This window comes from Alligator sinensis, unplaced genomic scaffold, assembly GCF_000455745.1.
Source record: "Alligator sinensis unplaced genomic scaffold, ASM45574v1 scaffold267_1, whole genome shotgun sequence".
NCBI lineage: Eukaryota > Metazoa > Chordata > Crocodylia > Alligatoridae > Alligator > Alligator sinensis.
In genome coordinates this window covers 586520-613972 of record NW_005842100.1, presented here as the reverse complement: position 1 = coordinate 613972, position 27453 = coordinate 586520, and the positions used below count along the sequence as shown (strand labels likewise).

The 27453-nt window shown below is 41.2% G+C and overlaps 1 protein-coding gene across 2 annotated transcripts in view; it reads left to right on the top strand.

Annotated features, from left to right (window-relative positions):
• The window catches only part of SLC41A2 (solute carrier family 41 member 2), a 93657-nt gene that overhangs the window by 48684 nt on the left and 17520 nt on the right, over window positions 1-27453 (top strand). The window contains exons 8-10 of one of the 2 annotated variants that reach the window (XM_006024259.3): window positions 2097-2176; window positions 23030-23161; window positions 25369-25517. In XM_006024259.3, coding sequence (XP_006024321.1) covers window positions 2097-2176; window positions 23030-23161; window positions 25369-25517 — 361 coding nt within the window. The remainder of the gene's footprint in view (window positions 1-2096; window positions 2177-23029; window positions 23162-25368; window positions 25518-27453) is intronic. The other variant, XM_025204880.1, reaches the window with a different exon arrangement.

Genomic DNA, 27453 nt, shown 5'->3' with positions numbered 1-27453 from the left:
AGTGAGCCTGACGGCAGCTACAACTGCCAGTAAGTGCCAGGGTATTTTTCTTTTGTTTTGTTTTAAACTGTTGGGATGCTGGGGTGGAGCCGGGCAGGGCAGGGATTGGGGGGCTGGGGGGAATGGGGCTGGGCAGGAAAGGGGTTGGGGGAGCAGGCAGGGGATGGGGCTGAGCGGGGCAAGGATCAGAGGGCTGGGGGAGTGGGCGGGGCCAGCAGGGGTCCGCCCCATAGTCCCCTCCCCACTCCTTCAGCCCCGCTCCCCCAGCCCTTACCTACTAGCACTGGAGCCCTGGTGCTGCAGCAGCTGCCTGCCCCGGACGGGCAGGCTGTGTGTTTCAGCAACAGGGTGAAGAGCCAACCATAGAGATGCCCTGGCACCCAGAGCGTCTCTGTGGAGGACCCCACCTCTGGTTGCCACAGGGCATGGTTCTGGACCGTGCCCTGCCCCGCTTTTTTAAACTCTGGTTTTCTTAGACCCCTACCCAGGGGTCTAATTTTCTCCGTGCGCTGCAAGTTTGCAGCACAGGGAACATTTTTTCATTCCCACACGTGCCTTTTCCAGGCATGTGTGCGCTCATCTGGATGCACTCATTAAAGTTAAAGTTTTTCTGACTCTTCTAAATGTCTCCATAAGAAGGGTATCAAACTCATTAGTGAGGGATAAATGGCCCTGTTGATCCATTGGCTAGAAGAAGACTATCTCTGGTAAAAAGCAGATGTTACTATCTATTTCAACTTCCAGGATGCTTCCCTTTAATTAGAGAAATAACATATTACTTCTAAAGATAACAGACATAAAATGATAAATGTTTTTAAGCAACCCCTCCCCCCGGCTTTATGTATTTATTGATTGCTCCACATATTCACCAGTCTCTGCCTCTTACTTGGTTTGAATTTTCCCTTGCTAAGGGTGGAAACAGACAATGCCTTTCGTCACCTTCGTACCTCCATAAAAATGTTTGTGGCAAGACAAAGCAACAGCAAATAACATGCATACCTTTTGTCATACATATTGTGGCCACAACAAAAGTTACTAGTAAATTATTCCCTGTTTTGGGCAGATGTCTATTTGCTTTATGGCAGGAGAATATGGGCAGCTGGAGCTGCATGTACTCTCCTGCTGCTCTAGGTAGGCGCTCTTAGGGATTGAGAGGCCTGGTCCTGCGTGCTTTAGGAATGCCTGCACAGGATTGGGCCCCTCAAGCCCCAGGAGTGTCTACCTAGCTTTCCCTGCTTCCAGAGACTCACCTTGAAAATCCCCAAGGCATGCCTTTGAAAGCAGGGAAAGCTGGGACACTCTGGTGTGGTCCCGGGGCTGGGGCTGGCAATCAGCTAGTTGGTGGCCTCAGCACTGGGACTACACCAGAGTGTCCCAGCTTTCCCTACTTCCAGAGATGTGCCCCCTGGATCTCCAGGGCATGTCTCTGAAAGTGGGAAAAGTTGGAGTTCTCTGCTTAGAGAGATGCTCTTGACAATCTCACAAGATCAACAGGCGACAAATGTTTTGCCCAGTGAAGTGGATCATGTGTGCCGGGGGACATCCCAGCACAGCTGATCCACTTCATTTGGCGATGTCTATTTCTAGCCTAAGTCCCATATGTCTTTTGGACATTGTCCTCCCTTTTCTTTCTTTGACCTCGTTTGCTGGTTTGCTAGGCACTACCAAAATATAAATGATAAATGTTGATGGTCAAATAGGGAGTTTTCAGATCAGCCGTATGGCCAAATAGTAATTTTCCACAACTCTTAAATCTGAATGGATTTTTACAGAGTTGCAAGGGTCTAGTCATCCTTCCAAATATCAGGTTCCTATTTCAAAGCACTAGGGTACATAAAGTGTCTTGAAATCCAACATTGATATAACCAGTTTTCACTAGTAACCAATTTACAGTTTTTACCTTCTTGAGGTAATGGAACTGTGTTTGTTCAGACTTGTAAAAATGGGTAGATAAAAAGGCATCAGGTATTAAACACTTTCAGGTCACTTATTTAAAAATCATAACTAAGGATATTGAAATTAGATGGTGGAATCAAAAAAAATATGGGGGCACCTGCTTGTCTTGTTCTAAATATGTACTTTGTATTTTTTTTCAGCATTGGTGGCCTTATTCTGGACACAACTGTATCTGATCCTAATTTGGCTGGGATTGTTGTTTATACTCCAGTAATCAATGGTAAGTCTGATAAGGGTTATTTTATAATAAATATAAATTAATATATATACTAAAATTCAATGCAGTGGGTAGAGATCCAATTAAATAAATTTCAAGTTGTAACTTTACTGCCAGAAACTGATTGTTTGAAAGAAGTAAAAGTGATTCTTAGTCCTACCTATCAGAAATATTACATTGTACCAGAGCAAATAGAAAAACAGAAACAAACTAGCAGTACATATTTAAAGTATTGAAAAAAAACCTGGGAAAATTGAAGGAAAAGATATTCAAATACCTTTTTTTTTCCCCCAAAAATTACAAAGTCAAGATCTAGGGCTCAAAAATCTAAATCTTCAGATTTTTTTTTCCTTGGACCCATTAAACAGTTTCAGATTTTTAAAGACAGTTACTTGAACTGTTCCTGAAAGTATGAGAGTGCAGACTAAATATTAACTTCTTAGAGAATATTCAGTACTGGTTCAGTTGCTTGCATGTTTTGACATTTGATTTGCATGTTTCACCTAGACGTATAGACTTTCGAGGTATGCGGGCACATATTGGGGATATTTTTACCTGTAGATTAAATGTGAACATTTTCTCTATTTCTATTACTAAGTGATTTTTTTTTTAAAGAATAAAAATTAAAATAATGTGTTTAGTTTCTTGGAACATTGAACTATATTAGCTACACTAATTTATGAAAACTCCCATAAGAAACATTTTCTAGTTGTCGTTTTATTCTTCATGGGTCATTTCCAGTGCACTAACAGATCTCTCAGCAAACTTAGACACTGGAATAGCTTCTTTAATTTCTTTTCTTTAAGTCTTAGAAGATAACCTAGTCCAATCCTTTCAGTGAGCTATGTTCTATCATATATACACTATTCCTGACAGATGTTCATCTAGCCTAGGGCTGTCCAACTTCTGAGCAGTGTGGGGGAGTCATGTGCTAAGCAGGCCACACAGTGCATGGGCTTCAGGCAGGGACCCCACCAGCACCTGGGCAGCCTGGTTCCCCACTGTAGGCATAGAAAAGGTAGCTCCGCTCCCACATAGTTAAAGCAGGGAGCTCCCCTCTCCTCCATCACATGTGCATCCCAGGTTCCCCTTGTTATTTGCATCCTGCAGGTAGGAGAGGTAGCCCAGCTGCTCCTTTCATCACCATATGCATAGCATGGGCAGCCCAGCCCCACTCTCTGGAGCTCTTCCCATTGCTCCAATCCCCTGAGGCAGACAGGAAGTAAAAACTAGAGGAAGGGAGGGGGGAGCCCAGAGACTTTGGCTTCAGCAACAGAAGAAGAAACATGAGTGGAAGGTGAGGAGGAGCCTGGCTTAGGAAGGGCTGCATGTTAACCCCTTTTGGGCTGCATGCAGCCCATGGGCTGTCAGTTGAACAGCCCTAGTCTAGTCTGTTCTTGAAAACCTTCGTGAAGGCATTTCTGCAATCTCCTTAGGGTAGCCTGTTCCAGGGCTTTCCTACCTTTATCGTTCAAATTTCTTTCCTAGTATCTAACCTAAATATTCCATATGACTTATTTGCTTTGTCATATCTGCAATGGATCTGGAAAAAAACTTATCATGCATCTTTGGGACAGGAGGATTACCACAGGGATGATCCTCCTACCCCTGGGGTTTCATGCACCCCCAGGATGGGGGTTATCGTAGTCATGCCCTGCAGGTGCTATAGGTATAGTTGTGCCCTGCAGGGACCCAACACCTATAGATAGGGCTGTCCCTGGTAGGGGGTGAATCAGGGTGACTGCCCCAGGCCCCACGCTTTGGGGGGCCCCGTGGAGCCGGGCAGAGCGGCGGTGGTGCGGAGGTGGGTGGACCGGCTTTTTACCCCCCTTCCACTTCCAACATCACCACCAATGGCAGCAGCAGCTTCTTCGGGTCTGGGATCAGAGCAGGGCCTTGCATGGCCTGATTTGCCCTGGGCATCCTGCTCAGGTCACCTCTACCTACAAATGTAGGAGTCTAGGTCCCAGTAGTTGCTGGATTTGTAGCCCTGGCTGGGCAAGGTGTGCTCCTGCAGCTGTTAGCCCACAGTTGACAGTGCTTCTAGCCTCAGGGGAGATCATGCTACATGTGCAAATTAAAGTTCAGTAGCAACCAGCTATAAAGTTAGTACACGTCTTTGAGGCCTAACTTTATAGCTGATTGGAGCTTTTTGTTGTGTGATAGCTGCTTTGCACTTGTATCTGGTGTCAAGGTAATTGCGCAGTTAACAAATGAATTGTGTGATACTTGTAACATGTAGAGGGGACCTAGTGTGTTGCCCAAAATTAGACACAGTACTTCAGTTGAAACTCTCCAGGGCTCAGCAGAACAGAATATTTACCTCCAATGTCTTACATAGAAGTTTCCCTGTTAATACAGGGTGAGACTCACCTGTTTTTCCAATAGTAAGATACGGTTGACTCGCATTCTTTTTCTGTTCACTATAAGACCGTGGTCCTTTTCTGCAGACCTGCTTCCTGAGGGCCCTACCACATGTTCAAATTAAAGCTGGAAAGCAACCAGCTATGGAATTATTACACATTTTCAAGCACTAACTTGGTAGCTGGCTGGCTCTTTTATACCCAAATAGTCATTTTATGGTGTGATAATTACTTTGCATCTGTGGCTGAACTAAATATCTAAACTGATTGCATGATTAATTAGTTAATTGCTTTGAACTTGTGGCTGGTCTTATTTTGCTTGTGTGGCTGGTCTAAATTTATTGTACAATTAATCAGTTAATTGTGTAATATATGTAATGTGTAGCACGGGCCTAACTGCTTACTCAGTTATTTCTCTTTCTGTATTTGTGAATTAAATTTTTCACAATGTGATGCTTTGTTTGTCTTTATTGAATTTCATTTTGTTGATTTTGGATCATTACTCCAATTCATCAAGATCACTTACATTTTATATGTATATTCTCTAGTCTATCATTTAAATCAGTAATGAAAATACATGCCCAGAACAGACCTCTGCCAGGACCCCACTTGAAGTACCCTCTCAATTTACCTGTGAACAATCAACTAGTCTGAGCGCTGTTTTTCAACCAGTTGTATGGCCACCTCAGTGATTTTTATCTAGCCAATTTTTCCCTAGTTTGCTTATGAGAATATCACGTGAGACCAGTTTCAAAGCCTTAATCAAGTTAAGATATTCACATACACTGCTTCCTGCCTACACATTAGTTACCCTGTCACTGGGTTGGTACAAATTATTTTTGATAAACCCTAGTAGCAGTTTTTCCTATCTAAAGGATAAGGAGATAGAAAACTGCAAAACCCAGCAGTTTCTGCAATCACTGCAAAAATGATGTTTCCCATGACTTTGTGCAGAATTGCCTGAAAAAAATTTCAACTTATGGGAATACAAAGAAAGCACAGCAATCCCTACAGCCATTGAGCACATGGTTTGAGAAAGAGCTGCTGAGAGGCTGAGTTAGTGACAGGCTCAGTGAAGGCACCAGTCAGGAAAGCAAAATGGTTTTGGCACCATCTTTTAAGAAGCTGGATGCAATTTTGCAGCAGTGCTGCAGTCTGAAGATGATGAGTGTAAAGAAATCCAAGAAAACTAAATATATTTCAGTTTAAGATCATGTAAGGCAATTGTCTGTAGGAACCTTGCATGCAGATGGTGGTAAATTTTATTTTGTTTATCGTGATTCTGAATGTGTCAAGGAAAAACAGCATTGATCAGCATTTAGAGTCCAAACTGCATATAAAGCGAAAGGCTGCTGCAGAAGCTGAAGGTCAGAGCAAGAAACAAGTGACTATGTCCTCAATCTTTAAAAAAAACACTGAAAGCAGTTTGACAAGGAGAGAGGCTACATTCACGCTAGTGGAGGCGTTCATGGCTGCCAACATTCCTCTGGAGAAAATTGATAACTCTAAATTACAGCGCTAGTTGAACAAACACGTGCCAAATGCTGGCAGTTTCCATGTGTGAGCAAGCTTCACCAAGATTATCTACCAAGAGTAATTGTTTTGCATGTTCAGTCTACAAAATCTGCATTGGAAGAATATGAATCTATCTCAGTTGTAGCAGAAAAAGCAACAGATGTCCAAGATAACTATGTTCTGCACATTTTATTTGTACCTGGGAGCTGGACAGATCATGGCCTGCCTGTTGTTCAGACACAGCTGCTTCACCTTGTATCTGTCAATTTTTCTACCATAGCACAAGCTGTAGTGAAAGCTTTTGTAAACTACAGCTTAGAATTTAACAACATCTCAGTTTTTTGTCTGATAATGCAATGTATATGTGGAAAGCTTTCTCTGATGTGCTCCATGGAATGATGCCCGATGCAATTCATGTCACCTGGAATGCACACACCTTTTCTTTAGTAGGTGACATCTGGTTTTCCTGATGTGGCTAGCTTGGTTTTCTCTTTTTAAAAAAGCATTCAAAGGTTGTTCAGGCCATAAGCTACGATACAGGAAGTCCATTGCCAATCAAAGCGGGGATCTACATGTGACTGTGTCACTTCCACCAGAGCCAGTGCTTACAAGGTAGAATTTGTGGTTTAATGCAGTTCATTACCATGCAAAGAATATGATGTACTACCAGCAATTTGTGTGCAAGGAGCTTGAAATCACGCCTGGCATATGGTGCTTGCTTAAACTATGCAATCTCTTAAAACAGGTTGACATTGAAGATCAAGTTAAGTTTGTGGCTGAAAATGTGATCAGGTTCATGAAACTTCTAACATGGTTTGAAAGTCAGCAGGCTTTGATCCATCAGCTTGTTGTGTGCCTGGTGGATCTGATACGTTGGGTTGAAGACATGGCATCACAACTTTCAAAATGTCAACATGAAAGCCAGCAGAGACAAGAACTGTTCCAGGCAATAGCTGCAAAGTTGAATCGGTACTACCAGTATGATCAGTCACTACCACCACGGTTTAAACAACCGGCTGTCTCCTTTTTTAGTGCTGTTTGCCTTTTCTGAGTTTTGACCCTCAGCTACTGAAATCAGTCCCTGGGTGGCAGAAAGATTATGACAAGGAATGCGCTGCTTACATTAACTTTCATAGATTGCCAGGTGCCTTTGACTGTGACTGTGTTTTGGGAGTCTGTTTCTGATTAGTTTCCACGTCTCTACAACTTGGCAAAATGCTGACTTACCATTCCAACCAATTCAGTGGATGCAGAACAAGCCATCTGAGTGTATGGATAAGTGTTCACACTGCAGCAACAGAGGATGGAACTGCTAGCATTTAAAAACGAATATGAATCATTTCTATCAAGGTCAGCATTATTTAGTATTACTACACCTTTTGTAGAATACTAATAATAAATTATGGTATATTAGTTGCAATTCAGATTCTGTATACATTTATATTAATATTTCAATTTAGATTAACATTTAATACTTAGATTTATAATAATGCGGTAATTTGATATTTCTGCACACTTTGCTGTTTAATTGTGCTGCGTTTTTTTGTCTCTTGCCCAATCAGCGGCAAGGGGTGGAGCCACCAGGGCCCCTTGGCCAATCAGCAGGGGTAGGGTGGGGGGCTTGTTGCAAAAAGACCACAAAATCACCTCCGCTTTGTCTCACCATTAGGTAAGTCCCTAGTTATACTGGAACTGTAGTAAGGCTTTTTGACACTGTCTCATATGACATTCTTATTAGCAAGTTAGGGAAGTCTAGATACTACTTACTGTGAAGTGGATACACATTGGGTTGGAAAACCATACCCAAGAATATTTTTGGCCTACTATCAAACTGGAGCATGGTGTCCTGAGGGCTTCGTCAGAGTTTTGTCCTGTGTCTGCTAACATTTAGTATTTGCATTTATAACTTGAATGATGGAGTCTCTCTCTTTCCCCCAACCCCATTATCTTTTGTATTGTAATTTCTCTGTTTTTCTTATGCTCTGCTTTCTGCATGTCCTTTTGCAGCATCTGATGATGTGAACTTCGGTTCACAAAAGCTTATGCTTTCTATATATATCTTGTTTAGTTAGTCTATGAGGATGCATATCTACCCTGCTTTTGGACTAAAGAGTAACGTTACAGTATTAAATTTGCTGACAAAACAAAGAGTGGAAGAATTGCCAGCATTTTGGAGGGCAGGACTGAAGTTCAAAATAACATGGATAAATTGGAGAAAGGGTCTAAAATAAATAGGATGCAATTTGATAAGGACAAATGTACAATGCTAGATTTGGGTCAGAATAATCAACTACAAAAATAAAAAATGGGAAGCCACTGGCTGGGCATCAGTTCTCCAGAAAAAAATGTGAGTTTTAGTGGATCACAAACTGAAAATGAGTCAACAATGTGATACTGTTGTGAAAAAAAGCTTACACCTCGCTGGGATGTATAACCACAGTGTTGTATGTAAAACACAAACTCAATCTTCTGTCCTTGGTACAGAGACAATCTTAGTACCAGTGCTGTTTCCAGGTTTGAGTATGGCACTTCAAGAAAGATGAAGTTTTTGGAGGGAGTCCAACGAAAAACAACAAAAATGGCTAGAGCTCTAGAAAATGTGACCTGTGATGAACAACTGAAAGAACTGGATTTGTTTAGGATAGAGAAGAAAAGACTTGAACAGTGTTGTCTTACATCTCAGTATGTAAAACATGACTGCAAAGTGGAAGGTTAAAAACTGTTCTCCATCTCTACAAGGGACAAGACAAGTAGTAATGGGCTCAAATGGGCAAGGGAGATTTAGGTTATATATCTGGAAAATGTTTCTAATGGGAAAGATTGTTAACCATTGGAACAGGCTACCTAAGGAGGTTGTGGAATCTCCATCATTACAGGTTATTAAGAACACGTGATTAGACAAACACCTGTTGTGAATGGTTTGGATATAATTGATCATGTCTTGTCCCAGGTAAAAGGGCTAGATAACCTCTCAGGGTCCTTTCCACCCTGGGTTGTTTTTGTTTGTTTGTTTTGTTTGTTTGTGTGTTTCTTAATAATCTTCAACCAGTTCTTGCTCTTTAATTAGAATAAAATATAAAACAGCTTTTCCACCTTCTGAAACAAAAAAAATTGTCCCAAGCATATTTCAAGAGCGTGATAGACCGGGCCTTGTCATCTTGTTTTTCCAAAAGATACCTTAATAAGTAAAAGTTCCCCATTGCCACCTTGTACTGTCCTCTGGATGCAGCTGTTAGCTGGTCAAGAAAAGCCTCATGCACATCTTTCTTCTGATCATGTGGCCAAAAGTAATTGGTTTAATCAGGAGGACTACGGTAGCATTGCCACCAGTGCCCCCCACCTTAATTCTGCTGTGTTCACCCAGAGACATTAACAACTTTACCCCTTACCTCTTCCTGGACCTCAAAGCAAATATGAATGTTCCTGGATCAAGCACACCTTCTCCCTTTTTCCCCTGCTGTCCTGAAATAAGATACACCCTTCTGTCAATACTACAGTCCTAAGATTTGTCTCACCAATCTCTGTGATGCTGATAATGGCATAGTCTTGGTTGTTTGCAAGACTTCAGGTTCTTTGAGTTTATTTTCCATGTGCCTGGCATTTGTGTATTGCTATTTCAGAGGTTTGGCCTATTGCTCTGTCACTCTCCTTGTTCTCTGTGACCCTACTGCGATTTCTTATTTCCTCTCTAGCGTTCAGTCCTGTGACTAGATCCCTTTCATTTAACTCATCTGTGGGCTTTGTTTTCTGCTCCCTTCCAATATAGTTTAAAGCCCTCCTTACTAGTATGGCAAGTTGAAGTCCTAGGAATGCCCCACTTCTTTATTAGAAAGGACCCCAGGCCTTCCTAGTGGGGCAATCCCATCCTGTTACTGACGGTGTCCCATCATTTTTCTGATTGTTCCCTCAGGCTTCTGCTTCCAATCAAATATACTAACCCAGGGGGCTGGCAATGTTTTTGGACAGAATGCCAAAACACTCACAACCTCAGCTTGTAAGATGTTGGCATGCCAGGGGTGGAGGGCAGGAAAGCCACAAGAGGCCCAATCCTTTTTGGGGCAGCGCAGCCCCAGCCCCTTACCTGCCATTCACCCTGAGGTGTGTATGCCAAGCAAAATGCCTTCAAGTGCCATGCCCTGGCACCTGTGCCAGGGGTTGCCTACCCAAGTACTAACCCATAATTCTTGGAGACGGTTGCCTACCCCTCTACTAACCCATAATTCTTGGAGACTTTCTCCACAGACTCATTCATCCTTTAGTTGCCCCTGTGACAGGGAATTGAATTTATTTGGTCAGGCATTCAATGCATACACTGGATTGAAGCACCACCACTTGATAAATCACCAGTATGTCTACTGAAGATGATATGTGTATGAAAGTGAAGGGCTATCATTGTAGGTGGTATAAAGCTTAGTTTTCATAATGACATTTTCATGCAGGGCCATTACCTGAAATCTGCATTTTGTGTTTGTTTGCTTAGTCCTTCTAACAGCCTCTGATTAGTGATTGGCGTTAATAGAGAGTTTTCATCTTTAAGAATAAGAGTTGATTATTTGTTCTCTCAGAGAAAGATTCCTATCCTAAGATTCTTGTACTTGAAAATTATTTTATGTATTGGTTTGTTCCTATCCACTTGCCCACATTATTAGCAAAATAAATTCTTATAAGCTTGCTTTCTCTCTCTCTCTCAACCCCCGCCCCCCCCCCCCCCCCCCCCCCTCCCAAACACAAAACTAACAAGTAGAGGCAATAAGAGCTGCTATTTTTCCCTATCTCTGTCAAAATAGGAGGGAATATTTGTGATGAGTAAGTATGCTCAGCCCTTCTGAAATTTTAAGGATTAGGAGATTCCACTAATATATTGATGCAGAGACACAAAAGTGTGGCTGTATTATATTATAGTATATGCAATACCTAATAGATCGTAGCGGTGTGTGGAACGGGCCATATTCGATTTAGATTTGGATTCGGCCTGAATCAGGGACAGTGATTTGATTTGTTGATTCAGATCACTGTCCCTGATTTGATTTGGCTGAATCTGAATCTGAAGATTCAATGATGATTTGGAGAATCAGTGATTCGGCCAGACACAGCTTTAAATGTTTTTTCTATATACCTTGAGGTACCAGGCATGGCTCATGAACGCTGTGATGCTGGGGTGCGTGGAGCATCCCACAGTGGGGGGGGTCCCCCGCGTGCTCAGGGGTGAACCGGGAAGGGGCCCAGACGTACTTCTGGTCCACTTCTGGGTCCACTGCTGAGCACGTGGGGGGCCCCCTGCATCCCCCAGCTCAGCAGTCAGCCACGGGAGGACCCTGGGTGGCCCCCCAGACTCAGGAGGCACCAGTAACTGAGCTGGGGGGGTGGACCTGTAAGTGGACCGTATGTGCTTCTGGTCCACTTCTGGTTCTGCTGCTGAGCATGCTGGGGAGCCCCCTACGCTCCTGTGGGATGCTCCATCTGCCCCACCATTGCAGCATTCACGAGCCATCTGGTACCTTGAGGTATGTAGAAAAAATGTTTAACACTGTCTCTATATCTGAATCGCAGAATCTTTCTGAATCTCTCTGAATCGATTCAGAGGGTTCCGATTCAATTCTGAGAGATTAAATTGTCTCCTGATTCAATTTGGATTCGGAGACTCCGTCACCGAATTGGACTGAATCTCCACTGAATTGAATCGGGGACCGAAGCTTTGTACAACCCTAATAGATAGTATCCTCTGAGAGATAAAATGACAGATAAGTAATTCACTTTTACTAGATCAGGCCCTCTTATGATTTGTGCCTACACTCGTGCCTCTTGATATTGCTGGCTCGTGAATGCTGCAATGCTGGGGCGCATGGAGCATCCCACAGGAGCATGGAGGGGGTCCTCTGCGTGCTCAGCAGCGAACCCGGAAGTGGACTGGAAGTACTTCTGGTCCACTTCCAGGTCCACTGCCGAGCATGTGGGGGGTGTTAGTCCCATATTTGACCTGAGATACAGGTTTCATTAGCTCAGAGCACCACAGGGTGCATCTACACAATACATTTATTGCACAGTTGACCAATTAACCGCACAGTAAATGTCTCGGCATCTACACACGTGCCCCTATTAGGGCGCACAAAACTAATAAACTCTTCTGCACCCGGGTAATCTTGTAAAATACAAGTACTACCCTGTTGCAGAGTGTTTTCATGCACAGCAGCACACTTATAGATGCTGCCCTGGCTGGCTGGGGCACAGGTTGCCTCAGTGCAAGGCTAGCCAGCAGGCAGCCCCCATGCTGAGGCACCCGGCGCCTCAGCCAGCCACTCTGCAGCATGTAGAGATGCAGGAGCCATCAGCCCAGGGCTACTCCATCATCTCCGTGTGCTTCAGCAGGGACTCTGCAGCACACGGAGATGGGGACACATCCCTGGGCTGGCTGGTCCCCCATCTCCACATGCCACTCTGCAGCTGGCTGGGGCACAGTGTGTCCTAGCATGGGAGCTGCCTGCCAGCTAGCCCCACATTTGAGGCACCCTATACCTCACTAGCCTCCTACAGCACATGGAGCCCAATCGGAGCTACCCTGGGCTGGCAGGATGATGCCCGGGGTCCCCCACCGAGTCCAGGCTGCTCCAACCAGGCTCCAGTTGATGCACATGAATAAACTCTGGAGCAATTTGCTCCAAAGAGCAAATAGTGTTTGCTCAAACAGTGCACCTGGGAGCAAAAAAATGCTCCTAAGTTTATTGGTCCATATTAATTGCACATGTAGATGTCCCCACAGTGAGCTAATACATCTACACTACTTCTGATGCCAGAGCTATCTTGATATTTCTACTTGGTGTTGTTCAGAAAAGCATAATCAATGGCCAGTTAACCAGTTGCATCTTTCTGAGTTCGCTCCTTTATTAAGTGATACCTAATGTAAGTAGGAGACTTATTTGAATTACTGTAAGATGAACTTTATTAGTCTAAAACTATTAAGTCAGCACCTTAACAGAAGAAAGGAATACAAAGCATGTGTTTATATTGTACTTTCTCTCTGGGGTCACAGATCACACTGATGTTAGATCTGAGGTCTAATCATACACAGTCTGTTCCCAAAGTCAGTGTCAAAGAGTCTGGCTTCAGTGGAAAAAAATGTTGCTAGGCAAAAGGCTGGAAAGCTTGAGAAAAACATCTTTCCCCTCTGAGTGCTAATCTGTACCAGTTCCTTGGAAGGTCATTCTGGCCATTGTCAGGGATCAACTGAGCAGAGTTTGTGCCACTGGCCCAGCACAGTTAACATGTAGGCTAATCAAGGTTTGAGAGAGTTAATCAAGACTCTGGTTAAGAGGAGCTTTTTAGAGGAGTCTAGAATTAAAATATAGCAGAACCTAAACTGCATAAGGTTATGCAGTTGACCAAATGTTAATATATTTAAACTAAAATTAAAGCATGCCCTTTGTATATAGTTTTGATCATCTAATATATTTCAACAAAAGCACTGCATTATGCTATTTAGACATACCCTGTGCAGTAGTGATAAACACCCATAAGTGGCTGTGTCTGAGACAGTCATCATTGATTTTTTTTTTTTTTATTTTGCTTTCTAGTAGATAAGTTATTTAAAATCTGCAAATCATTTTACACTTCAGCCTGCTGAAGTTGGATTCAGAAATTGCATTTTTCTAGCAACCGTTCTTTTTATGCAGAAGGAAGATGATAATGCTCCAAACAATTATATGCTGTACACATGAAAAAGGTGGAGTTACTTGAGAGAGTTACTTTTGTTTCCCTTTTTTGGTTATAATAAGAAAAACCCAGAGAAGCATTTTGGAAATAGATGCAATTTAGAAAGTAATTACACAGAAACAGCAATCTGTTTGTAGATATTTCCTCTATTATCTGCATATAATGGAATTGTTCTGTAAACATAATTCTGGAAATTCCTGCTTTGCAGATGTGTTTTACAGGTTTTCGATCATAAAACTTAGTTTTCCAGATGTCATGAAACTATCTTTTTTTAATAGTAATCAGAGTGATACTGTAGTTTATCCAACCAAGTGACTTAATTTATCATAACAGTACCCAACCTCAGAGTCAGTGGGGTGAGTTAAGTTGGGTTCAAGGAATCTGGAAAAAGGTCTTCAGAAATGAATAAGAGAAAAGTTAATATAAAATTGTAATTGCACTCTGCTGGCCAGGAGATGAAAACTCCTGAGCTCACATGATGCACGCTATAAAAACATACCCTTATTTTCATATTAATATAAGTTGAACAATAGACCCTCTCTTTTTACAGAGGTCTTTTGCTGTGAATTGCTTGTTGAAAATTGAAGCATTGCTTTTCAAATGTTATGAGGAGTTTATGAAAAGTAAAACCTCCAAAATCATTCTGTATGTTAAAAAAATTCAGTCAGAAAATAAAAGTATGTTAATTTATAAGAATATATATTTCATTCTGAAAGAAAGTAGCTGCGCAGTGAGTTCTTGGATAACACAGGCCATGATTACCAGATGGCTTCAGACTATTCCACACCTGAAATCTGGTGCCACAATAAATCAGAGTGAAAATATATTCATACGACTATGGTAGCAGGGAGAATTGACTGGGCAGTCAGTGATATATTTTGCATCTTGGACGGAAAGAAAGTGTATTGGTCTCAAAATGGTGCCTTTTCTAGACAAGTATTTACATATTTCAATCTTTCTTTTGGCATGAAGAGAGATGTGGAATCTTGATTATGGAAATTAAGCTTAACACATTATTGGGTGACATTTTTAATCCTACTCGGTTGTTATCCTGTGCAGGTAAGTGTTGAGCAATCTATACTTGGAAAAATGTGTGTTATATAAAAGCTTTTGCTTGTAAATTATTTACTAGACTATTTCAGTAGTTACTAGTTTCTGTATCAATTTGTAATTATATCTAAAATATTTTCAATTTTCAGTAGGAAGGAAATGAGCAACTTTCAAAATGCAGTGTTTTAGTCAAATGAAAAATTATTATTCCAACAAAGACATCAATACCTTGCATATACAATGTTGGCTCAAAAAATGTCTTTGTTATATAGGAGGTTTTTTTCTCTAATTCCACCTCTTTCCCTAAAACACTTCCAACTTTTAGCATAGATACACAGAACATGCAGATCTGAAGTTAAAACAAATTTGGAAGATGGGGCAATGCATATGGTTTGTCAGATACATGAGGAAATTAGTGTAAGCATTTTATATGCTTAAACTCTTATGAAATCAATGGTATAGATCTTATGAAAAAAATTAACATTGAATCTTTTGGGGAATAATTTGGTTCTTTAAATTTTTTTGAGCTGCATTAGCTACTATAATTGAGATTTTTTTTTTCTCCTTTTTGTGTCCTTGGTAGTTGTTTTCTATAATGAAAACTGTATGAGAAATCAGATTATTTGGCTGACTTCCAAACTAACTAATCAGCACAATTCAGTGCTTGGAACCATGGATAATGGTGATTAAAGCCACCTTTCAGAAGTGGCAGCTTCCTTACCTCCTATGTCTGTTGTTTAAAATATTTTATTATCAAAGTCGCATACCATTTGGGAACTGTGTTGAATAAATTCTCTCTTTATTGTGTTGCTATCATTTGATTTTTTTGCCTACTGCACACTCTGTTGTTGTTGCAAATAACTCAACACATACCCTGTGACTGCTTAACTTGTAGCTTAGAAATTTCCCTAGATTTTACTGAAAATAAAAAAAAGGATCTAGAGTACATGTCTGATAAACACTAGTGTGCCTACAGAAGGAGAGAGGTTGAAGGTGTACTAAATTAATTATGTTCAGTATGCTTAGTGATGTTAACTGGCCTAGGAAGAAGTGGCTACTTATGCCTTTAGTTAAGACTAACTCTTTCCATTATAAATTTTTGTAGGTGCATCTATACATGCAGTTGATCTGGGAACAAGCTCTCCAGCCTGTTCCCCACCCAGCTGTGTGTTCACTGAGCTGAGCAGGGAACAGGCTCCTCAGCCCCTGCCAGCAGGGAGTTCCCAATGCTAGCTCTGCGACTGTGGGGCCAGTGCTGGGAGACCCTTATCTCCCACCCCCGGTGGACAGCTGACTGGGAGCAGATTTGCTCCTGGTCAGTTGTCTACATGAGTGCTATTGCACTGTTACTAATTGAAAGTAAATTTGCTACTTGCAGTTGTAGGTAGCAAATTTACTAAACAGTTAGCAAGGTTTACTGTGTAGTAAGCATGTGCACGTGTAGATGCACATGCTTACTTCGCAGTAAACTGCATTGTGCAGTTAGGCATCTCATGTAGACATGCTCTGTGTTCACCTGCCTATAGGTTTGCCTTGGGGTGAATTGTTCTAGAAAATTTCAGCTAAGGTGGTTGGTTAAGCCATTTCTGAGACAAGGAAAGAAAATAGTTTTATTCATGTTAAAAAAAAAAAAAAAATTAATGCAAGGTTTTTTTCTGCTCAAAATTTGGCCAGGGAATTGTCCTAGTGTTAAGGATCATAGGAAAGTAGGGCTGAAAGGGACCTCACGAGGTCCTCTAGTCCAGACTCCTGCTCAGGGCAGGATCATCCCCGGCTAAAACCATCCCAGCCAAATGTCTGTTCAATCTGCTCTTGAAAAGTTCCATGGGTGAAGATTCTACAACTTTTCTAGGTGCCTGTTCCAATGTTTGACCACCCTCATAGTCAGAAAGTTCCATCTAATCTCCAACCTAAATTTCCTCTACAGTGGTTTGAGGCCATTGCTCCTAATCCTGTGTCCTGGGCCACAGAGACTAGTCTGTCTCAGTGGTATTCAACCTTTTGGCCCTGTGAGACAGATGAGTAGTGCAGGGCCAGTCAGCAGGCCAGATCAGATCAGATCCCACACACCAGGACTGGGCCTGTGCGCCCAGATTGGGCCTTACATATCCTGGGCTGGCCCCCATGCTCTGGAATCAGGGCCTACTCAGCCCTACTTGCTGGGATCAGGCCCTGCAGCTCTGTGCTGCCGCCTCTATCTGGCCCCACATACTGGGTTGGGTTCTGGGGCCCCCTGCCACCTATGCCCAGCCCTATGTGCTGGCACTGGGACCCTGTACTGCCTCCATCTGGCCTCAAGTGCCAGGATTGGGGCCCTAAGCCTCTGCGCCACCTCCTTCAGGTACTTGAAGGCTGTTATTGAATCCCCCCTTAGTTTTCTGTGCTCCAGACTAAATAACCTTAATTCGTTCCGCGTTTCCTCATAAGTCATGCTTCCCAGGCCTTTAATCACTGTTGTCACTCTCCAATGGACTGTCTAATTTGTCCACGTTTTTCTTGAAGTGTGAGACCCAAATGTGAACACAGTACTCCACGTGGGGCCTCACTAGTGCCGAGTAGAGTTGAAGAATTGCTTTCTTTGCTTTGCTAGCAACACGCCTATTAATACATGCCAGTATGGTGTTGGCTTGTTTTGCAGTAAGAACATACTGTTCAGCTTATGGTCTCTACTATAATCCCCAGGTCTTTGTCTGTAGTACTGCAGCCTAGTTACATATTCCTCAGTCTGTATTTGTACATGAAGTTATTCCATACCAAGTGCAGGACTTTGCATTTGTCTACATTGAATTTGATCTGATTGATTACAGACCATTTTGCCGGTCTATCCAGGTTATACTGAATCCTAATAAGGAAGGTGCTAAATACTAGACTTAGGACAGATCCCAGGGAAACCTCACTTCATAACTCCTCCCAACTAGATATTGAGGTATTGATGATGACTCACTGAGTACAGTGATCTAACTAGTTAACTATCCACCATACAGTTCTTTGGTCTAGACCAAGAGCAGGCAAAGTCTGGCCTGAGGGCTGGATCAGCCCCGTAGTGGACTCCGTTTCCCAGAAGCTCCTGCCTGTGTCGCTGCAGCCAGTTTCCATGGAGACCTCAGCAGCAGTGGGGCTGTGACAGTGCAGGGCCAGGGTTTCCATGGAGACTGGGCAGAGGCACGCAGGCAGCGGATTGTGGCTCTGGCCTGGCTTCAGACCACACTGTCACCACCATAAGATCCCAACCACAGCCCTGGAGCAGCTCTCTGCCCAAAAATGTGCCCTACCAGGGTTGCTGGGGCTGGTCTCCATAGAAACCCTGGCTCTGCACTGTCATGGTCCCACTGCTGCTGGGATCTCCATGGAAGCTGGCCACAGTGATGTGGGCAGGGGCTGCTGGGAAATAGAATCTGACCACCAGTTGGATCCACCATTTTGCCCACCCAACCTTTTTTTTGCTGTGACCCTAAATTGGCCACCAACAGGACCTCTCGACCCAGCACCGCAGGAGCTGCTGGGAGCAGAATGTGGTGGCCCAGGGTGGCAGCAAAAAAAGGGGAGGGGAGCCACCATTGCCTACTTTGTGTACTGCAGCCCCACTCTGCCCGCCTGCCACTCCTGGGTCATGCGCATGAGTGTGCATGTGTGTTCAGGCCCTTTGCAACCCTACTAAGGACCCCCCGTGACCCTGATTTGGGTCACACCCGAAGGTTGGGAACCAATGGTCTAGACTGTATTTCCTTAGCTTATTAATGAGAATGTCATGGGAGATAGTGACAAAAGCCTTGCTAAGTTCAAGGTATATCTCACCTACTACTCTCCTGTCACCTTATCATAGAAGGAAATCAGGTTGGTCAGGCATGACCATGCTCTTAGTGAATCCTTGCTGCCTGTTCCTGATCACCTTGTTCTTCCTAGGTGCTTCACAATAGATTTCTTGAGGACCTGCTCCATGATCTTTCCAGTTACTGAGGTCATACTGAGTTGTCTGTAATTCCCCAGATCCTTCTCCTTCCCTTTCCTAAAGATAGGCACCTTATTTGCCCTTTTCCAGTCATCTAGATTGTAGGACCTCACCCAATCTATGTGAATTTTCCAAGAAGATAGCCAGTGACTCTGAAATTACCTCAACCAGATCTGTCAGGGTGTATCCCATCTAGCCCATCTCACTTGAAAACATCTAGCTTGTCTAAGTCATTTTTAACCTGTTCTTCCAATGCTCTAGGCTGTTTGTCTCCTTCCCTGTCTTTGCTACATCTTTTAGTATCCTTGTAAAAATCGGACCAAATTAAGCCTCTGAAAATCCGTTAGTATGTCCCCTGTTTGACAGCTGAATATTCTGAATATTTAATCTTAATTCAACACACCCTATTCAGCTAAGTCTCCTGCATGCCGATTAGGCTGCATATGTGCCACCTCACCTACTTCCCCCAAGAGTAACTTGGCAGACTCTATTCAAGGGCAGACATTGGGCATACTTTCTATTGAAAAGTCTCTTCCCAGTAATTAAGGCATGAGAGCTGAGAGCACAGTGCATTCAAAGAACCATGTTATGGAGGATCCCTGCCTCATTTGTTGCAAATGCAGATTTATTTAGTGAATGGGGCAGGGAGTTACAGAGATAAAGGGCGGTCTCCTGGTTTTAGGGATTTAAATGCTACTTTGGATAATAAGGTTCTAGTTCATATTGTTGCTTATTCTCATTAATAGTAGATTCAGTGAAATCAGTTGGGCAGCTTGGTTAGTGTGGTTCTTGGAACAAAGATGTCTTTTTTCAAATACTAGGCATTTAAGCCATATTAATAGTCATATTCAGCTATATAGCATGATTTTGCCCATAACTTAGGTTTTTATGTTCTGAGTACTTTTTAAATGAGAAAGAACAGATTGACAACTATTTATAAGAAATATATATCCTAAGAAAAAGTGGCCATTGTTAAGCTTTTGAATGGTTCAACTAAATAACTGAATTAAAAAAAATATTTTAAAGCAATAGTCAAGAATGGGATTCTTAGCACTCTGGACAGTTTATCTGACGCATACTGATTAAAGCAATATTCTCAGTGCCAACTTTAACTAGATCTTCTGTGCTAGGAGGACTGTAAGACAAAGAAAATAATGCACGTTATACTTCTCATCAGAAAAAAAGAAAGAAACTAGCAACATTTTTGTAACAATATGGAAGCTATACCATGATGAGAACAATCTATCTTTTTCAAGTTTCTAATTTAAAATAAATATGTATTTGAACTTTGAAGCATTCCACAAGCATGTCTCCAAAGCATTTCTTAATGTTGTCAATCATTAAACCTCCTGTAGTTTTAGGCACTTCAGAAGGAGATCATTTACAAACTAAGGATTTGCACCGATAACTTAATATCTTGACAACCTGTTCTTTTTTAATCTATACAATTGCATCTTATAATGGTTTTCTGCTACCCTCAGTGATGTCATTAATCTGGTATTGGCCAGGTAATTTTACAGGCATGATAGCAGCTATTAGATGAAACAGATTGAATATTGTATTTTTTAAAAATCTTCCTCTCCATACTGAAGGACTGCTCTTAAAATAAAAGTAATTTTAAAACCATAAAGCTGATAAAATCCTAGATTAAAGTTGAAAGACATTTCTAAAACTACATATTTTAGAGAAGCCTTGATAGTCACCCAGTTCACTGAAAGACTTTATGGACCAACACTGTATCTTTCACCAGTTCTCTCAGTTCTCTATCGGCTTCTCCCCTTGAATTAAAGACTACGTCAGGCAAACGTACTAGAATAGGTCTTTTTTTTTCTCCAGACCCCTTTGATTTGGACCCATAATGAGGAGAAGACTCAAGAATTCTTTTTACTCTTCACCACCTCTCACCACAGGTTGCAGAGTTCCATGTAAAATTACCAATACACCAGTCATATTAGCAAACTTTATTTAAAAACAGAGAGATTGGAATTAAAGATAATGATTTTGCTTAATATATATAGTTCTGCATCTCTCATAAGCTAAAGAAGATATTTGCAGCATAGTTGTAGAAGAAATAGAAAAATGAAATGGCTGCATATCTTCAAATAGCTCTCCTGTCTTTGACTTCTTTGATCAACCTATCATCTTCCTTTGCTAACTAGACATCATTTCCTTGTCTTTTCCAGTTTCTTGTGGTTGGATTCAGTTGATCCATGACTGCTGCTCCATTTATTCAAATAAGTTCTCTCATTACTTACAAAGATACTTTTTCCTTTTCTCTAAGGGATAGCTTATGGAAGATGGAGACCTTTGATGATGGACAGCCATCATTCAAAAGCTTATCACTAAGACCACCTTTCACATCTGCTTCGGCCATTTTTGTATTCTCCTTTTAAATAGACAGATTTGTCATTTTCTGTAATGACAATCTTATCCCTCCTCATTTTCCATTGCCATTCATTAGGTCCAGAGACCCTGCGTTCAACTTTGGCCCTACTAAATTCAATAAAATAGGAGACCCTCAATCAGTGTAGGATTTTTATATTGTCTGGAAAGTTCTCTGTATCTGTTGCATCTCCTTTAGATGCAAGATGTACCTTGAAAGGTAGCTCTGGTGACCTCTAAGTTTGATATGTATTTACACTTTTCAAGACTGGGGATAGGGAAAAGGCTGTTAGAAATCTTATGCACTGTGCAGCCTCTTGAAATAAAAAAGCATCTGCAAGCATTCCAGTCATTGATGTGAGACTGACTGGTCTAAAATTGCCCAAATCAGCTTTTTTCTGTTTAAATACAGGCAAAGTGTTTTCTGCTATCCACTCATGGCACCATCCCTAACTTGATAGATTTATTTAAAATACTCGTAACTGCACCTATAATTTATTGTGCAGTTTCTTTCAGAATTCTGGAATGGAGATCATCTGGTACCCTTGACATCAGTAAATTAAGCTGAGCTTTTCTTCCAGCTAAGATATCATTATTTCCATTTCTGTATTTCAGTTCTTATTAGCTATTCTGAATTTGCCCCCATGCTCAACACCATAATCCTTATTGAAAAGTGAGATAAAGCATTAATTTAATTTTGGGGCCATAGTTAGATTACATTTAATATCTACCCCATCTTCACTGTATATCAGCCCAAAACTACTACTGCTTTTTATGCTTGAATAATGAATTGCAATTTGTTTTAATTTCCTTTGCAATGTTTAACTCAGTGCAATATGGCAATTCTCACATTGTCCCTACACATCCTGATTTCCAAGAAGTTGCTTTTTTGAACATCCTAAAATTTTTCCTATAACGTCAGTCCATGAATCATCTTTTGGATTTCATTTTATGCCATGCCTTTGTTCTCCTCCTCTAGTCACCAGAAGGTTTCCACTGAAGAACACCTGAGCCTCCTTTTCTTTGAATTTCTTCACCAATTAGTTTGTGTGGTTGGCCTTAATTCATGCCAGCCAGAAACTGACACTGTTATTTGATCAGGGGTTCTTCCTTGAACCTGTCAAGACCCTCTTCAGCCTCAGATTCATGTTTTACATCCTTTGCTCTTGACAAATAACACACCCTTCTTTTTTTTCCCCCAATGTGCTGTAGTGACAGGCTTGTCAGTCTTTAACAAGAAGTCCCCCGTGACATAGATGTTCCTCTTCCTGATCCTAGTGTTCCTAGTCCTCTCCCTTTCATTCTTCCTTTTGTCTACAGATAATGCTTTCTTCCTTCCTCTCTTATAATCTTCTGTACATTATCTTTACCCCTCCGCAGGCTTCAATATGTGGCTTTTTTCCTTTGTAGCTTACATTTTTTTGGAACTAAGTTGCTGTTTTTCTTCTTTACCACCCTTTTCCATGCAACAAACTTGTCCCTAGCTTTCTCCTATACTAGTCAGTCTTTTCATTTGACTTGTTCTATCTACACACTTCTGTGGGTCACCTTCCTCATGTAGATATTTGCCCTGTTGTTTGGGAGGTGTCTGCAATCTTTAGTTGTCCACGCAGCCTAGAGGGAGAATCCTTCATAGCCAGTATGGCTTAGGGTAGATCTCCAGACATGTTGGGAGTAGGTCAGTTGTAGTCCGAGTTTTGCAATAAATCTATGATCAGAGTTGATCTGCAAATAAAATAACTTTGTATTTTAAAGATATTATTTCCCTTTTTTACCTTTGTACCCTGTGCAGTGGACATAATGAAACTTGGTAAGTTTGTTGAATTGTTGCCTGTTTGCAAATTGTCAATGAAAGATATCTTATTTACTTACATGCCTTTGATCTTTCAGGTATTGGTGGTAATTTAGTGGCTATTCAAGCTAGCAGAATTTCTACCTACCTCCATTTACATAGCATTCCTGGAGAATTGCCAGAGGAAGCCAAGGGTTGCTATTACCCATGCAGGACTTTTTATGGTACAGGTATGTATTGGTTGATTTAACAATCATTAAAACTGAAGTATTGTCTTCTCCTTTTATTTTTCCGTAGAGTAAGCTGCACAAGCAGTAAAGGAGAGCAGTGTGTTAAGTTGTTGCATATAATACAAAAACAGCAGCAGGTGTACCCAAGCCTTTCAACTGCCTGGAGCAATTGGATGGATGGAAGAGATGTTTGTGCAGCAGGGGTGGGAAGACAGATGGGGATTATGGAGGGTTAAGGACTCTACAACTCAGAATTGTTTTATCATTTAATCTTTCAGTAACTCATTTACTGCCTCCATTCCATATACACCTGACCCATTTATAACCTTCCTCACTACAGCTTTCTACACATACCAGCTTCCATGGTCAGCATTTGAAGAGTTTTGAGCTAATTAAACACAGAGTTCTTACAAACTATATCCACATCTCCCTCCCCACTGCCACCATTCCCCTCCTTCTGAGGCTTTGTTTTCTTATCTGCTAACTCATCTCTTACCTGTATCCTAGGCCCATTGTTCCCTTATTACTGGCATTCTCCACTATGTGCTCCCTTTGTGTTCCTTTCTTTCACACCACTGCAATTTACCCCATACTGTCCCTGTTTTCTTGTCCCACACTCCTTTCCCTTCTAGATCCCCATTCCCTTTCCATCATGCAGACTCCTCTGAGCTCCCTGACTTTCCCCTCACTCTTCTGTGGGTCACTGTACTTTTTCCCCCTCTTCCAGTTCTGCTCCCAACACCCTTTTGGATTGCTTCTTTCCATCACATCCTCCGGTTTTGCTTTCCACATTGTCACCGTACACCATTCTTCTACTTGCCTCTGAGTTGCTCCTTCCCCTCACACTGCTATGTCATTCTGACAGTAGTCCCTGGTGCTTTCCCCCACCTCCGTTTCCCTCAGGGTCCCAATTTCTAGCTCCAAGTCTAGTGTTCTTTTCTTGTTCCTCAGTTCCTTCCTAAAAATCCTCCTCCTAATGTTCTTTTTTGTCTATTAAGAGTCCCAGCTACAGATTCTCTCCATTCCCCAATCTTTATCTGGTGGTAGTAGCAGGTAGTGCCCATGGGTTTTGTCTGTGCAGCACCAAGCAGTTTACGGACCTCATTTTCCTTTAGATGAGGGTTTTCTGATATTCCAGTAATAGGGTTCTGTCAAATAATGAATAGGATTCTCTGTAAACTTGATCAGATGCTATATTACTAAGTGTGATACAGACAGAAAAACAAAGAAATGCCATGAAGTTGAGAATATGTTGTCACTTCATTTGGCCGACCTAAATGTAAATTAGCTAATTTAAGTGTAAATGATGCAATCTGCCTTTTCATGTTCCAGAAGATGCAGTCATACTGGGGACGGGGGGGGGAGAACGGGACACAACTGGATTCTGCAAGGTTATTTGCTTACCCAGTACTCTCGTCACTGTAGGAAGCAGTTTCCTTCAACTAACCGGTGCTATTTTACAAACCAGGTAGTGGTGCTGTAAGTCACATGTCACCCAGGTGCAGAGAACTTTTTATTTCCCTCCTTGTCTTGTCATAATGGTGCTTTCTAGGTAATGGAAGAATGGCCTGTTTCTAATTCTAATTTAATCACCTAACACAGTGAGTTGCTATGATTACTACAGGTTATCTTGAAAACAGGGTATCCTTACTAACTGTATAGTAACTTTGGCAAAGATTGACTTTTCAACAGCTTCTGTTGCACTTTGATATTTTTATGGAATATATTTCTAGGTCATAAGTGAAACAACAGTGGAAGGTAAGTATACTTCTTAGCAATAAGAAGCCTCTGGATTTTTATTGGTGAGAAAAGGTGGCCAGAACTTCCCGTCTCCTGGGGGACCTTTATAAGGGATTAGTGCAGCTCAAAAAGTGGGTGGCATTGTTAAAGTCAGAAACATAATCAATGCATATACTAATCAACACTGATAGGGTACATATGAGCAAAACCTTGAGCAGCTTATGCCAACAAAGGTCCTGCTCATCCGCAAGCAGACACTAAACCTTCTTGTCCCCTGAGGAAATCTTGAGAGAGTTTGATAGAACTAAAGCCTGCCCTTTCAGAAGGGTACAATTTGTACCTGCCTTTACCACTGGGGATGAACTTGTCCCACGGCTATGGAATTCCAGTGTTGTTTTTTTCCCCTCTGCTATCAAAAAAAATGTTTTCACCTTTTGAACAGCTAAAAGGACTTCTATGTATTTCAGGAGTAAACCACAAATCAGCTCAAGTTCTGCTGCTTTTGGTGATTCCTGGGCATTTAATTTTCTTGTACACCATTCACTTAATGAAAAGTGGACACACTTCACTGACTCCAATCTTTATAGCAGTATATTTGTTTGCAGCCCTGCTACAGGTAAGATTTAAAAAGCTTTTCCAATGGTTATTTTAGTTCTCAGAGAATGGCATGTTGAATATGGGATTTTAAATTTATAAAAAAAAAAAAAAAAGCTCAGTAGTTTGAACGTTATGAGGTAGTAACATACATATGAGAATATATTATTACTCCTCAGTGTATTCTCAATGTCAGCCCCTACATTTTGGGTATTTTTCAATAGGTATCTGTGTGCTGTTTTCCCAAGCACATATCTTGTTTTTTTCATGCTTCAGTACCATTGCACCCAGTAAGCATTGTGTTAGTCAATGGGAACAATAGCATCTTTCTTACTGATAGAAAGCAGGCCAAAGAAAATCCTAAAGGAATTCTTTCAAACTGTTTTCATGAAATAAATTGTTTCAGTCTTGTTGGTTATATTTTCTCATATATATGTATGGTTACATGCACTTCTAACACTAAATAAAGGTGAAGTTGGGTTAGCAGTAACCAGGATAAGATGGGTTTTATTTGTATTCATTTGGGGGTTTTTTTATTAAGAATTCTTACTGCACTTTTACTGTTTATACCTAGTACTGTATTTAGACCTAGCAATGGGAGTTCTTGAAAGATGCCTTTGAAATAGCTATGAAAATCAGCAAAAAAAATGGAAGTGTTTTGATTGAGTTCACAACCAAGTTAAAGTTAAAACCCTTGAATAAAATAAAAAATGGTTAGTTATTTTTTCTGGTATTGTACAATAAAGAAGAACTTGAAAAATCCTTATGTTAAGTGTAGGCCCTGCTTTTACAGTAGCTTTGACTAAATTGTCTTTAAAGTGATGGCAGTATTAATCAATCAACAACAAAAAAAGCAAATTTGGTGTTCTACATTGTGTTTTGGTGGCTCGAGTGTTTCTTCCTGTAAAGATGGGTTTTGCCAAAAGCTACAATTAGTAGGTCATATAAAAAGTGCTAGATTTTCACTTAGTAAATAGTGAAAGACTCCGAGTCTTGCATGTACTTGTCTTGGACTAAAAAGTGCCATTCTTTATTTTTAACTGCCCTCTTGTGATTACTTTTATTTCTTATCCTATTGCTGTAGTATTTGATTCTTCCTCTACATCCATTTCTTATGGACATGCTGTATATTGGCCTGGTCCAAATTTAACTCTCAGCAGTGGATACATCAAGAGCTGCTGAAAGAAACAGATTTCATACTTTTTATATTACAGTATATTATTATATTTGCTTTGCTGCTAACCTTCCCCTCAGGCCCAGAAGACAATTCAAAACTGACATTTCAGACTGGCATAATAGATGGCAAAAATGCAAATACACATTTAAAGCAGATATTAAACCAAGCAAAAAGATTGCAAGTCCTGACTCATTTTTCAGTTACAGTAGTTCTGTAGCAGTGCAACTTCACTGACCTCAGTGGGATCATGCCTGATTTCGGGATGGTATTGAAAAGAGGATGAAGTTCGTAATTTTTCCTTTTTGTGAATGATCTTTTCTTTTCCATCTCCTTTTTTTGGCCATAGCATATTTTGTAGTTGTACTTTTGTGGCTGAATTGCAGCATTTCACACTATAACTTTTTAGTGGTCTTAACAAATTTACAATCAGGAACCCCATGCTTCTGTTTATCTTATAAAAATTACACAAAATTAATTATCCTTGCTTCCATTTTTCTCTATACTACTTGTAATCACATTCTTATACAGTGTTGTAATTAAAGGTTTGCGTACCTCTGATTGCTAGACTTGAAATGACTCCTTTCCCCTTCAAGTCACAATTCTTCTGTGCCATCTTAATCAGCTCTTTTTTTTTATTGTCTGTTGCAACTGTAGGACTGTGGGCCTCCCATACTCTTTCACACTTAATTCTTTTCTATTTTGACATTAAACTGTGATTATTCATCCCTAACTCTCCATTTTCTCCTCTGCCTTTGATAGTAGTGAGAAGCTAGAGATGGAA